Source organism: Geotrypetes seraphini, chromosome 5 (genome assembly GCF_902459505.1).
Source record: "Geotrypetes seraphini chromosome 5, aGeoSer1.1, whole genome shotgun sequence".
NCBI classification, from domain to species: Eukaryota; Metazoa; Chordata; class Amphibia; order Gymnophiona; family Dermophiidae; genus Geotrypetes; species Geotrypetes seraphini.
Genome location: NC_047088.1, coordinates 94,630,617 through 94,642,951, shown reverse-complemented (window position 1 = coordinate 94,642,951; position 12,335 = coordinate 94,630,617). Strand labels below are relative to the sequence as shown.

At 44.7% G+C, this 12,335-nt stretch overlaps 1 protein-coding gene across 2 annotated transcripts in view; it reads right to left on the bottom strand.

Annotated features, from left to right (window-relative positions):
- Positions 1 to 499: 499 nt before the first annotated feature.
- Positions 500 to 12,335, bottom strand: part of LOC117360945 (sulfotransferase 1C1-like) — a 57,672-nt gene continuing 45,836 nt past the window's right edge. For both annotated transcript variants that reach the window (XM_033945618.1, XM_033945619.1), the window contains exon 8: positions 500 to 2,572. In XM_033945618.1, coding sequence (XP_033801509.1) covers positions 2,460 to 2,572 — 113 coding nt within the window. In that variant the 3' untranslated portion in view covers positions 500 to 2,459. The remainder of the gene's footprint in view (positions 2,573 to 12,335) is intronic.

The following is a 12,335-nucleotide window of genomic DNA, read 5'->3' as shown; positions in this document are numbered from 1 at the left end:
AGTTTGTATGCATTTTAAAAGCTTTGATCAGTTTCGTGTCATCTGTAAATTCTCTTAACTAGTTCTTAAGAGGAATAGTAAATGGTCTTTTCGGAACTTTTCCAGTATGCAAGTAACAAACAACTACTTTTGAGAGCCACAAGGAGATCTCAGTAAGCTGCGTTCTTTATAAACACCCTTAAGGCTGGAACACAAGGGAATTTCAAAGTACCTATTCTTTATTTATTTGTCTTATTTTTATTGTATCCTTTAATGTTTATTTCTCTGTTAACCTATATTACTTATAATTTCAATGCACCCTATTGTCTATTTTCTGTAAACCGCTTAGAATCCTAATCGGAGTTTAGGGGTATGTAAGAAATAAATTACATTACATTACATGACAGACACAGATTCTAAGACCTAAATAAAGATCATGCTACCAGTTACCAAGGCTGTACTAATCCCTTGGATGCCAGTAATTGGATTGGATTGGATTTATTTATCTTGATATACCGCTATTACAGATGTGTTTAACAGTGTACAATACAACTTAGAAAAGTTACAATTACATAAAATTTACATAATACAATAAAACAATTACTATTTCACAAATAACTAATCATTAATACCTATATGGTTTAGTAGCATGACTGTTTTAGAATGAAATAAACTTCAGTAATATCTGAAAAAATACCATACTACTGCCCATCTCAATTAGCTAGTTATTGACACGAACATATTTTGGTGAAATATTTTGAAATAAAGTAGACTTCAACAAATTCCAAAAGGCACCAGATGACAGCCCATCATAAAAACTACTCAACAATGAGTTCCAACAAGTTGGCCCTATGTAAGAGAATGCTCTATGTCTTGAAGTTTAATTTCTTTTGCTCCGTGTGCTTTAAAAAAGGGCTGTACATCGATTCAAATTTTTAATCACACAATTAAATAATCGCGTGATTAATCACATAAAGAACCCTTCACATTTCCTCCTATACAGTGCAATATATACATAACAGACATAAATTCTCAAAACTGACACATTTCAATTCAATTGTCCCATAGAAAGACAGTATATCAAATCCCATTACCCCCTTTGCTAAACTAAAAATAAAATACTCTAACCTTTGTTGCCTGGTGATTATATCTTTCTAAACATCTGGTTCCGCTTCTTGGTTTTGCTTCCCTATGACCTGTCTTTTCACTCTTTTCCTCTTTAATTCCTGCCCTATAGCCATCCTTCACGATCAACTTTTCTTCCTCCTTTTCAAATGTCTAGTTTCCATCTTTTCTCTTCTCTTCCATTCCTAGGCACCATCCTCCTCCTCCCCTTCCTTTCCTTTCCCTTCCCTTCCATGGGTACCCTCTCTTCCCTTATTTTGCCTTCCCTCCCCTCTCTCTTTCCACCAATCCATGCTCACTATTTTTTTTTTCTTCCCTCCTCTGTCACCGTCTCTGCATATTTCTATAGTGTTACCAGACACACGTAGTGCTGCTAAAGCTTACAGTCTATTCAAATCACACACACTGCTGCCCTTTAAGTCTTAGACAAATAGTTACATATGTTGCAAGAACAATGACACTAACATACAATCAAATTAACATTCCACTACCTTGGACTGGGCTTACTTCCTAACAGGAAGCAGAGCAGTAATAGACAACATTTACTTTTATATTACTGCAGGGAAAGGAAAGAAATGGGAAAGGCGAAAGCTTGTAAGGCAAAGAGAGCCTGGAGATACCTGATAATTGCCTATGAAGGGGCAGCTCCGGTACCACCTTCTCCCGCTCCCAAGCCAGATCATGGACGGCCGAGCTGAGTAGAAGCTCACACTATTTCTATCTCTGAACCGGCCAGATCTAGCCCAGGAGAGCACATGTTGCCTGACAGGTGACTATCACAATCACAACCCAAGAAGAACTGGAGAGAGAATGTCCGGTAAAGGTTCTCATATGTGTGATCACTTTAGAGCGATCTGGGCAGGCAGATCGGGGTGTTCCTCTGATCGCCCCATCTGCATATTGGGCTTTGAAGAATTCTTCGGACCTGCCTGGATTGGGTCCGAATCGGGCAGGTTCGTGAATCTACCCCAAAGTAGACTGCGGCAGGTGACATTCATTAAACATTTACATTACATTACATTACATTAGGGATTTCTATTCCGCCATTACCTTGTGGTTCAAGGCGGCTTACAAAAGATTAATAAAATGGGGGTTACAATGGGAGAACTATTGATTAACTAGAGAGGTACGTAGTAGATCTTTTAACATTTCTCGGGTTGTTAAGGGTAAGGCGGCTTACAAAAGAATTAAAAGAGGGTAACAATGGAAGCACAATAGTTGTTACTATTGAAGTAAAGAGTGGATCAATTGTCAATTCTAGAGTTATTAAGAGTACATGATGTTATGGCTGCTTCACATTAATGCATTAACCCCCTCTTTTACGAACGATCATTTCCCCATTTCCCTCCCTTCCATCAGAGTTCATTGCAGAAAGTGAGAGATGTTCCCATCATCTTTTTCCTGTAATCTTCATCAAATCTCTCATTCTGCAGTACTGTGAAATGTGTTTTCCAGTCTCCAACTATCCCTGGAAAATAGAGATAGGAAGATTAAGTCATTATTTCTTTGATGTCATTTACTAACATGTATAAACTCGTGATTGGTAGAAGGCAGGGATGTTTGTTTTTACAGTTTTTTGGAAAATCCTAAAGGTACAGAAAAATCCCATAATAAACAATCCTCCTTGTACCTTCCTAGGTATTTATATAGTTTCTGGATTGGGAGTAACTGCTGGTTCTCTTTTCTTTTAAATATCTTTCAAATAGGTGAACATAGCTATGAAAGAGAAACTAACTAACTAAATTTGTTCCTGGACCTTAACACACAGAAGTAAAAAGAGTGAGACTTTATCTATACTACCAAGCACAGGGATAGGCAATTCTGGTTCTTGAGAGCCACAGGCAGGTTTTCAGGATAACCACAATGAATATGTATGAGATGCATGCACTGCCTCCTTGAGATGCAAATCTATGTCTTGCATATTTATTGTGGATATCCTGAAAACCTGACCTGCCTGTGGCTCTTGAGGAGTGGAATTGTCTACCCCTGCCCTAGCACATCATAAAAGCAAAAAGTAACACTTTATTCAAGCTCACAGCATTGTGTAGTGAATAATGCTTTCAGGGATCTCAAAGTCCCTCCTTGAGTGCTGTAATCCAGTCGGGTTTTCAGGATTTCCCCAATGAATATGCATTGAAAGCAGTGCATGCACATAGATCTCATGCATATTCATTGGGAAAATCCTGAAAACCCGACTGGATTGTGGCCCTCAAGGAGGGACTTTGAGATCCCTGCAGTTATTCAATTGAGGATAGGCATCTACTACCGACCCCCAGGGCAGTCTGAAGAAATTGATGGAGAAATGACGGATGAGATTAAACACAACTGCAAGGGAGGCAACGCAGTTATCATGGGCAACTTCAACTATCCGAGGATAGAATGGAATCTCGGCACCTCCGGCTGTGCTAGAGAGACCAAGTTCCTGAAAACTGTAGGTGATTGCTTCCTGGAACAACTTGTCAATAAAACACGAGAGGAAATGCAATTCTGGACTTATTCTAAATGGGCTGCGAGGAACAGCACAGGATGTAGAAGTAGAAGGGACGCTGGGAAACAGCGATCACAATATGATCCGCTTCAACCTGGAAACAGGGGTGAAACATCGGTCTAGAACGACGGCCACGGCGCTAAACTTCTGAAAAGGGAATTACAAAGGGATGAAATGCATGGTGGGGAAGAAGATTAAGAAGAGGATAAACACTGTAAAGACGCTAGAGCAAGCTTGGTCTCTTTTTAAGGATATGGTCACCGAGGTGCAAAATCTATATATACCGCGTATCATCATGGGATCAAAGAGGAAAAAGAATAAAGAACCGGCATGGCTCACTGTAGAAGTTAAGGAAGCGATCAGAGACAAAAAAACCTTGTTTAAGGAGTGGAAAAGATAAAAAACGGATGAAAACTGGAATAAGCACAAACAACATCAACGCAGGTGCCATAAGGCAGTAAAAGGGGCCAAAAGAGACTATGAGGAAAAAATAGCCAAGGAGGCGAAGAACTTCAAGGCGTTCTTTCGATATATTAAAGGGAAACGACCCGTGAAGGAAGTGGTAGGACCTTTGGATGACCAAGGAATAAAGGGAGCACTAAAGGAGGACAAAGCAATCGCCGACAGACTGAACACATTTTTTGCGTCTGTATTTACCAAAGAGGATATACACAGCATATTGGAACCCATCAGGCTATATGCTGGAAGTGAAAACGGGAAACTGACAGAGTTGACAGTCAGTCTAGAAGAGGTATGCAGGCAGATTGATAGGCTTAAAAGCGATAAATCCCCGGGACCGATATGGCATCCATCCAAGGGTCATCAAGGAACTGAAAGGGACCATAGCTGAACTGCTTCAACTAATAGCCAATCTGTCGATCAAATTGGAAAAGATTCCGGAGGACTGGAAAGTGGCTAATGTTACGCCAATCTTCAAAAAAGGTTCAAGGGGAGACCCGGGAAACTACATACCGGTGAGTCTGACCTCGGTACCGGGAAAGATGGTAGAGGCACTGATAAAGGACCGCATCACTGATCACCTTGACAGACACGGTCTGATGAGGACCAGTCCGCACGGTTTCAGCAAGGGCAGATCTTGTTTGTCAAACTTGCTGCACTTCTTTGAGGGAGTAAACAGGCAGGTAGACAAGGGCAACCCGGTCGACATTGTATATCTGGACTTTCAGAAGGCGTTCAACGACTACTTGAAAAAATTGCGAGTCATGGAATCGAGGGTGAAATATTCATGTGGATTAAAAACTGGCTGGAGCATAGGAAACAGAGAGTGGGGGTAAATGTACAATACTCAGACTGGAAGAGCGTCACTAATGGGGTGCTGCAGGGCTCGGTGCTTGGACCCGAGCTCTTCAACATCTTTATAAACGATCTAGACATAGGTACGACGAGCAAGGTGATTAAATTTGCGGACGATACAAAGCTATTCAGAGTGGTGAAGACGCAGGAGGATTGGCTCAAGGAATGGGCATCGACATGGCAGATGAGGTTCAATGTGGATAAATGCAAAGTGATGCATGTCGGTAACAAAAATCTCATGCATGAATACAGGATGTCCGGGGCGGTACTTGGAGAGACCTCCAAGGAAAGGGACGTGGGAGTTCTGATCGATGTCGATGAAGCCGTCCATGCAATGTGCGACGGCGGCAAAAAGGGCGAACAGAATGCTAGGAATGATAAAGAAGGGGATCACGAACAGATCGGAGAAGGTTATCATGCCGCTGTACCGGGCGCCCTCACCTGGAGTACTGCGTGCAGCACTAGTCGCCATACATGAAGAAGGACACGGTACTACTCAAAAGGGTCCAGAGAAGAGCAACTAAGATGGTTAAGGGGTTGGAGGAGCTGCCATATAGTGAAAGATTAGAGAAACTGAGCCTCTTCTCCCTCGAACAGAGGAGATTGAGAGGGGACCTAATTGAAACATTCAAGGTACTGAAGGGAATAGACTTAGTAGATAAGGGCAGGTTGTTCACTCTCTCCAAGGTAGGGAGAATGAGAGGGCACTCTCTAAAGTTAAAAGGGGATAGATTCCGTTCAAACGTAAGGATGTCTTCTTCACCAAGAGAGTGGTAGAAAACTGGAACGCTCTTCCGGAGTCTGTCATAGGGGAAAACACCCTCCAGGGATTCAAGACAAAGTTAGACAGATTCCTGGTGAACAAGAGTGTACGCTGGTAGGGCTAGTCTCAGTTAGGGCTCTGGTCTTTGACCAGAGAGCCATCGCAAGAGTGGACTGCTGGGCATGATGGACCAATGGTCTGACCCAGCAGTGGCAATTCTTATGTTCTTAAGTTCTCTTTCACACACTAATGATAAGAGTGAATATAATATCTGGCTGACTATTATACCACACAAGTGAATTTGACACATTAATAACAAAGTTAATGGAAGGTGCATTTTGTCCATAATCATTATTCCAGTGCAATAGATGAGACATTCTAGACAAATGGGTAATATCTCTATAGCCACGTGCTTCGGCAGAAGGAATCCACTCCAGAATTTTCATTTTGCCTCTGCTGTACTTCACTGGGCTCTTTAGCTCCACCTACAGTTCTTTCCTTCTGCACACGTGATGCACATCGGGAAGACCCAAATCACACTTACCGGATGCTAGGGTCCACCTTGGGGGTTAGCGCCCAAGAAAAGGATCTGGGTGTCATCACAGACAATATGATGAAACCTTCCGCCCAATGTGTGGCGGTAGCCAAAAAAGCAATTAGGATGCTAGGCAAATTTGCACAGGAGAGGTTCAGGGAACTCCTTCCCCTTCGGCAGAAGCAGTGGCAGCCACAGGGTTCAGAATGTCCTGCTTTGCCAGCATTGAGCTTTTGTCTCTGCCTGGTCCTGCCTTTGTGGAAACAGGAAGTAGGTGGGACCCGGCAGAGACGAAGGCCCGATGCCTGTAAGAGCAGCCTGTTTGTAATGCTGTGCTGCCGACATGGGGGTGGTGACACAAAGAAACAGAGGAAAGGGGAAGGGAATAGCGGGAATTATCAAACCTGGGGAGCAGGGCCGCCATCAGAAATTTCTGGGCCCCTTACTGAGCAATCCTATTGGGCCCCCCACGCACCCCTTCCCCCCCCCGACCCCCCCTTCTTCCATGGGCCAAATACACATATACTTTTCTCTGTCGCCGCACTCTTTGACCAAAAGATTTGTAAGCCTGCAAGCATGTCAAGGTAGACTCTTTCAGCAGGGCCCTAACCTAATCTAAACTAAACTAATCTATACCTATCTATTCTAAACTAACATATGTCTAATACTGAACTAATAACAAACTAACAAACATCTGCATAATAAATAACTAATAAATAATAGTGCTAGTAGCTATAATTCACTTTTGCATGTAAAATCTCAGTTAAGGATTTCTTTTGACCTTTGTAGGCCAGAAGTAGATCACAATTGCACAATATTTTTTGTAACAAATATTAAATGTGTTTTTATAAATACTGTAAGCTTAATAAATATATCAGAAAAAACTACACATCTGAGGGCATATCTAAACATACACATCTGAGCGCATATCTGAACATACACATCTGTATGATCCCATCCTCCTCAGCTTGCCTACAGCTGCATCATGCATGTTAAAAATGTACGATATGTTGATATGTGCACCTTCCTTCCTTCCCATCCATCCTCCTCAGCCTGTCCTTACACATCCACAGCTGCCTATTAATGATGATGTATATGTTATGATGATAAATAAGTGCATATGAGCACATCATTAACATGCAGCTATGGATGAATATATAATGATGTTATGAGTGTGCACCTCTTCCTTCCCATCCTCCTCAGCATGTCACATACAGCATGTTACATTACACAGACTTTGTGTAATGTGACATGCTAAGGAGGATGGGAAGGAAGAGGTGCACACTCATAACATCATTATATATTCATGAATCAATCTGATAATCATCACCACCAGGCTGTGTGTGTTATGGGATGGAGGAAGAAAGGTGCATGTTTAAATTGCGCGGGGACAGAAATCCCACCCGTCCCCGTGAGGACTCCCACCCGTCCCCACCCATCCCAGCGAGGAATCCCCTCCGTCCCCGCCCGTCCCTATAAACTACAGAAATAGTTATTTCATTTAATTATGCTACTGAATTAAAGGCTCTGGTAGAAACCCATTTAAAAATAAGCAAAAAGACTATTAATTTGGAAATATTAATTGGGAAGAATACATACTTTGTAAACGGGTTTATACCAGAGCCTCTAATGTTTATAAATTTTTATCAACACAACTAATATACTACTTTATCCTGAAGCAAAAAAAAAGAAAGAATTTTTTTCCTACCGTTGTTGCCTAGTTTCTGCTTTCCTCATGTTCTCATTTAATTCCTTCCATCCACTGTCTCTCTTCTTTCTGCGTCTTCCATTTGCTCTGTTACTGTGCCTCTCCCTTTCTCCCCCCTCCCAAATTGGTCTAGAACCCATCTTCTTCCCTCCGCTCCCCCCATAGTCTGGCATCTCTGTCTTCTTCCCTGCCAGTGTCTTCTCCCCACTCTCTCTTCCCCATTTCCTTTCAGCGTCCTCCCCCCCATCTTCCCCATGTCCTGTCAGCATCCTTCTCCCCCCTCTGTCTTCCACATTTGCTTTCAGTGTCCTTCTCCCCCGTCTTCCCCATGTCTTTTCAGCGTCCTTCTCCCCCCTCTGTCTTCCCCATGTGCTTTCAGCGTCCTTCTCCACCCCTTTGTCTTCCCCATATCCTTTCAGGGTCCTTCTCCCCCCTCTGTCTTCCCCATGTGCTTTCAGCGTCCTTCTCCCCCCTTGTCTTCCCCATGCCCTTTCAGCGTCCTTCTCCCCCCATCTTCCCATGTCTTTTCAGCGTCCTTCTCCACCCATTTGTCTTCCCCATGTCCTTTCAGGGTCCTTCTCCCCCCTCTGTCTTCCCCATGTGCTTTCAGCGTCCTTCTCCCCCCCTCCCGTCTTCCCCATGTGCTTTAAGCGTCCTCCCCCTCCCGTCTTCCCCATGTCCTTTCAGCGTCCTTCTCCACCCCTTTGTCTTCCCCATGTCCTTTCAGCGTCCTTTTCCACCCCTTTGTCTTCCCCAATGCTTTCAGCGGCCTTCTCCCCCCTCAGTTTTACCCATTTCCCTTAAGCGTCTTTTCTTCTCCACTCCACCTTTCCTCCCTTTCTCCCTCCCTGCCCCTTACCTTTGTGGCGCTTCCCCACCCGACAGACAACAGAACAGGCCCGGTCGGACAAACCTCCCTGCCCTGTAGCAGCGAATCTAAATTACCTTCTTACAGCAGCTGGAGTATTGAAGCTGCTGTAAGAAGGTAATTTAGATTCGCTGCTACAGGGCAGGGAGGTTTGTCGGCCGGGCCTGTTGTCGGTCAGTCCGGGGGAAGCACCACAAGGCTAAGGGGACCTGACCGGCTGTGCACACTCCTCCCCAAGGCTGCACCGGGGCGGACCGCCCCTCCCCCCCTTCGGTACACGACTGCCTTTTCCCTACCTGCCCTGCCACAAGCAGCCGACCGGAAGTTTTCCCGATGTCAGCGCTGACATCGGAGGAAGGGAGAGCTTTGCTTAAGCCCTCCCTCTGACGTCAGCGCTGACATCGGGAAGACTTCAGTTCGGCTGTGTGCTGCGGCAAGGCAGGTAAGGAGAAGGAGAGGAGACTATGCTTGCAACCCTGGGGGAGCCCGGGCCCCTGTATGCAGGACTGGTAGTACTGCCCTGATGGCGGCCCTGCTGGGGAGGGGGAGCATGGATGGAGGGAGCCGATCTCGAGGGGGGGGGGAGGGAAAAGAAAAAGAAGCCTTACTGCAAGGCAGGCAGGGAAGGAGTTGGCCTGGAGAGAGATTAGATAATGCAGTGGGGGAAGTGTGGGAAAGGCTGAATTCATGGATAGAGGAAGAGAGTGAGAGAGATGTTGGGTTAGAGGAGGTAGAGGAGCAGAGAGAAAGAGAGAAATGAGAAGAAAGGGAAAGATGCTAAATCCAAAAAAAGGAGAGAAAAAGAGAGATGCTTGTTCTGAGAAGATGGGTGTAGGGGAAGAAAGGGAATAGAGGGGGAAAAGCTGGACAGGAGAGGTGGGGATTCCATGGACAGGTGCTGAACCTGGTGGGGGGGAGATTAGGGATGCACATACAGATGGTAGAAGCTAGGCAGAACAGATAGAGACAAAGAGGAAATGATGGTGGACATGGAGGGAGAAGAAATATCAAATTGGCCAGAGATCTTGGAAAGATCAGAAGATGAGACTCAGGAGTGAGAGAAAAGAGTAGAAGATGGATATAACTAGAGGAGGGTTTAGGGGAGCAGAGCAGTAGATGACTGGAAATTGGTGATTGAGTTGGGGAGATGCCAGATCATGGAGGGGGAAAGAGAGATGTCAGGTCATGGAGGAAGGAAATGGAAGGAGACAAAAATGCCAGACCAGGGAGGGAGGAAGGGAAAGGAAGGAGAGGAGGGAAAGGAAGGAGAGGAGATCCAGAGCACGGAGGAGGAGAGAGAGATGGAAGTTAAGGAGAGGAGAGAGCTGCCTTGCATGGAGGAAGGGAAGGGAAGGAGACAGAGATGCCAGGCCAGGGGGAAAGGAAGGAGGGAGGAAAAGGAAAGAGAGGAGATCCAGAACTGAAATGAATCATGTACAAAGGAGAGAAGGTGCATAGGATAGACAGTTTATGGAAGGGGCATAGAAAGAGGGAGATGCCATATGGAAGGGGAAGAAGGCAGTCAGTGGATGGAAGAGAGCGAGAGAGGGCGGACAGTGTATGAATAGAGAGACAGAGAGAGAGAGAGGGTGAAGCATAGAAGTGGATGGAAGTGGCAGAGAGAGGGCAGAAGCATAGAAGTGAGAGGACAGACACTGGATGGAAAGAAGAGAGTGAAGAGAAAATCATTAAAGCAGAAACAACAAAAGGTAGAAAAAATATTTTTTTTGTTGCTTTAGATTTAGAATAAAGTAGTATCATAGCTGTATTGATAAATGCTTGTAATTAGTAAATGAAAATAAGGTAAATTTTTTTTACTGGACTAATTTTAATACATTTTTTACTAACTTTTGGAGACCAAAACCCTCTTTCTCAGGTCAGGGTAAGATACCGTAATAGTGGTATACTGTACTCAAGGAGGTTTTGGCCTCTGAAAGCTAACTGAAAAATGAATTAGTCCAATAAAATGGTATTTTCTTATTTTCCATTTTTTGTTTTATTTCTATTTTTTTATTTGTAAAGTAATAATTGTTATTTGTCATTTTTTTCTCAAATTTACATCTTTATATTTTGCACAGTATTAGGGGACATGTTACTGTTTCTGTGGAGCTGCATTGTATGGAAAGTCTGGTTTCCTAGGGTTACCAGATGTCTGGGAAAACCGGAACATGTCCTCTTTTTAGAGGACTGCCTGGGTGCCCATAGGAATTTCCAAAACCTGGCAGTTTGTCCAGGTTTTGGAAGGCCCTAAGTCCTCTGTGCACACGTGTGACATCGTGTTGAAGTCTGCGCATGCACAGAGAACATCCAGACATGGCTTTCAGTTCAAGGAAGGAGACACGCGGTTCATGTGGAGACAGGACTGGGGGTGGAACAGGGTGGGGCCAGGTGTCATCTTTTTTTTTAAAGAGGAAATCTGGTAACCCTAAAGCAGGGATTGAGCGCAGGCTATTGGGCGCCCTTAGGAGATTTAGCAGTGTCTCGCAGGGTGCTGGCTGCATTTTCTTGCCTCTGCCCCACAGGGGTGGAGGTGAAGTCTGGCAGAGGGTCTGACTGGCAGCTGAAGATCAGCTTTGCAGAAGCATTCCCAACACTGAGGCAGTGAATTTTTCATCCAGCTACTGTGAAAGAGCTGAGGCAGGCTACAGCACAGATCTTCAGACAGTCATAGTGAGTACAGGCTGTCAGCTTGTGAGGTGAATCAGGGGAGGTTGGAAAAAGGGTGTTTTAAGTGTTTCTGAATGTTCCTGTGTTCCCCCTCCTGAAAATCCTAAAATTGCCGTTTTTGTGTTTGGGTTGGCAGTTGCCTATGTCACTCACCAGGGAGGGACCAAATGCAATCCTCTGGCTCAGGAAACCCGCCTTCCTTTTTCTTTGGGCAGAATGTCATCTCCCAACACTGACAGCAGCGCATGTAGCAGGAGTCGACCATGTTCAGGCAGCTTTACTCAGCAGGCAGACTCTGGATCAGGTTGAGTGGACTCTGTCCTCAGTGATGTTCCGAGCCCTAATGCGGCACTGGGGTTGGCCACGCTTCAACCTCATGGCCACAGTAATAAGCTAGAAAGCAAATCATTTCTTCAGTTAAAGATCCAAGCCTGGAATTGAGGGGCTCAACACTCTGGTATAGCCGTGTCCTTAGGAGATTCTCCTGTATGTCTTTTCTCTTTGGCCAATGCCGGGTCATTTGGCAGATTGCGGTCCATCCGGGCTGCATCATTCTGATGGCTCCAGATTGGCCTCACAGATCATGGTACGCTGTGCTGAGCACCCATCTGGATCTACTTACGCAGGGTCTAGTATACCTGGAGGATCTGAGTCACTTTGCTCTTACAGCATGGCTCTTGAGCATGCAACCTTAGAGTATAAAGGATATTCTTGTACAATAACCTCTGGAAGCTTCACCATAGGGTCTTGCATCCTTTCCAGCCTTGGCTGCAGGGCTCAATTAAATTTTGGCTCCTTCCTCTAAGGACACCTTCCCTGGATACTTCCCATGATGTTCAGTTTGTTCTTGCAGCCTTGCTGCTGGGTTTATTGTTTCTTCTGCTCGTG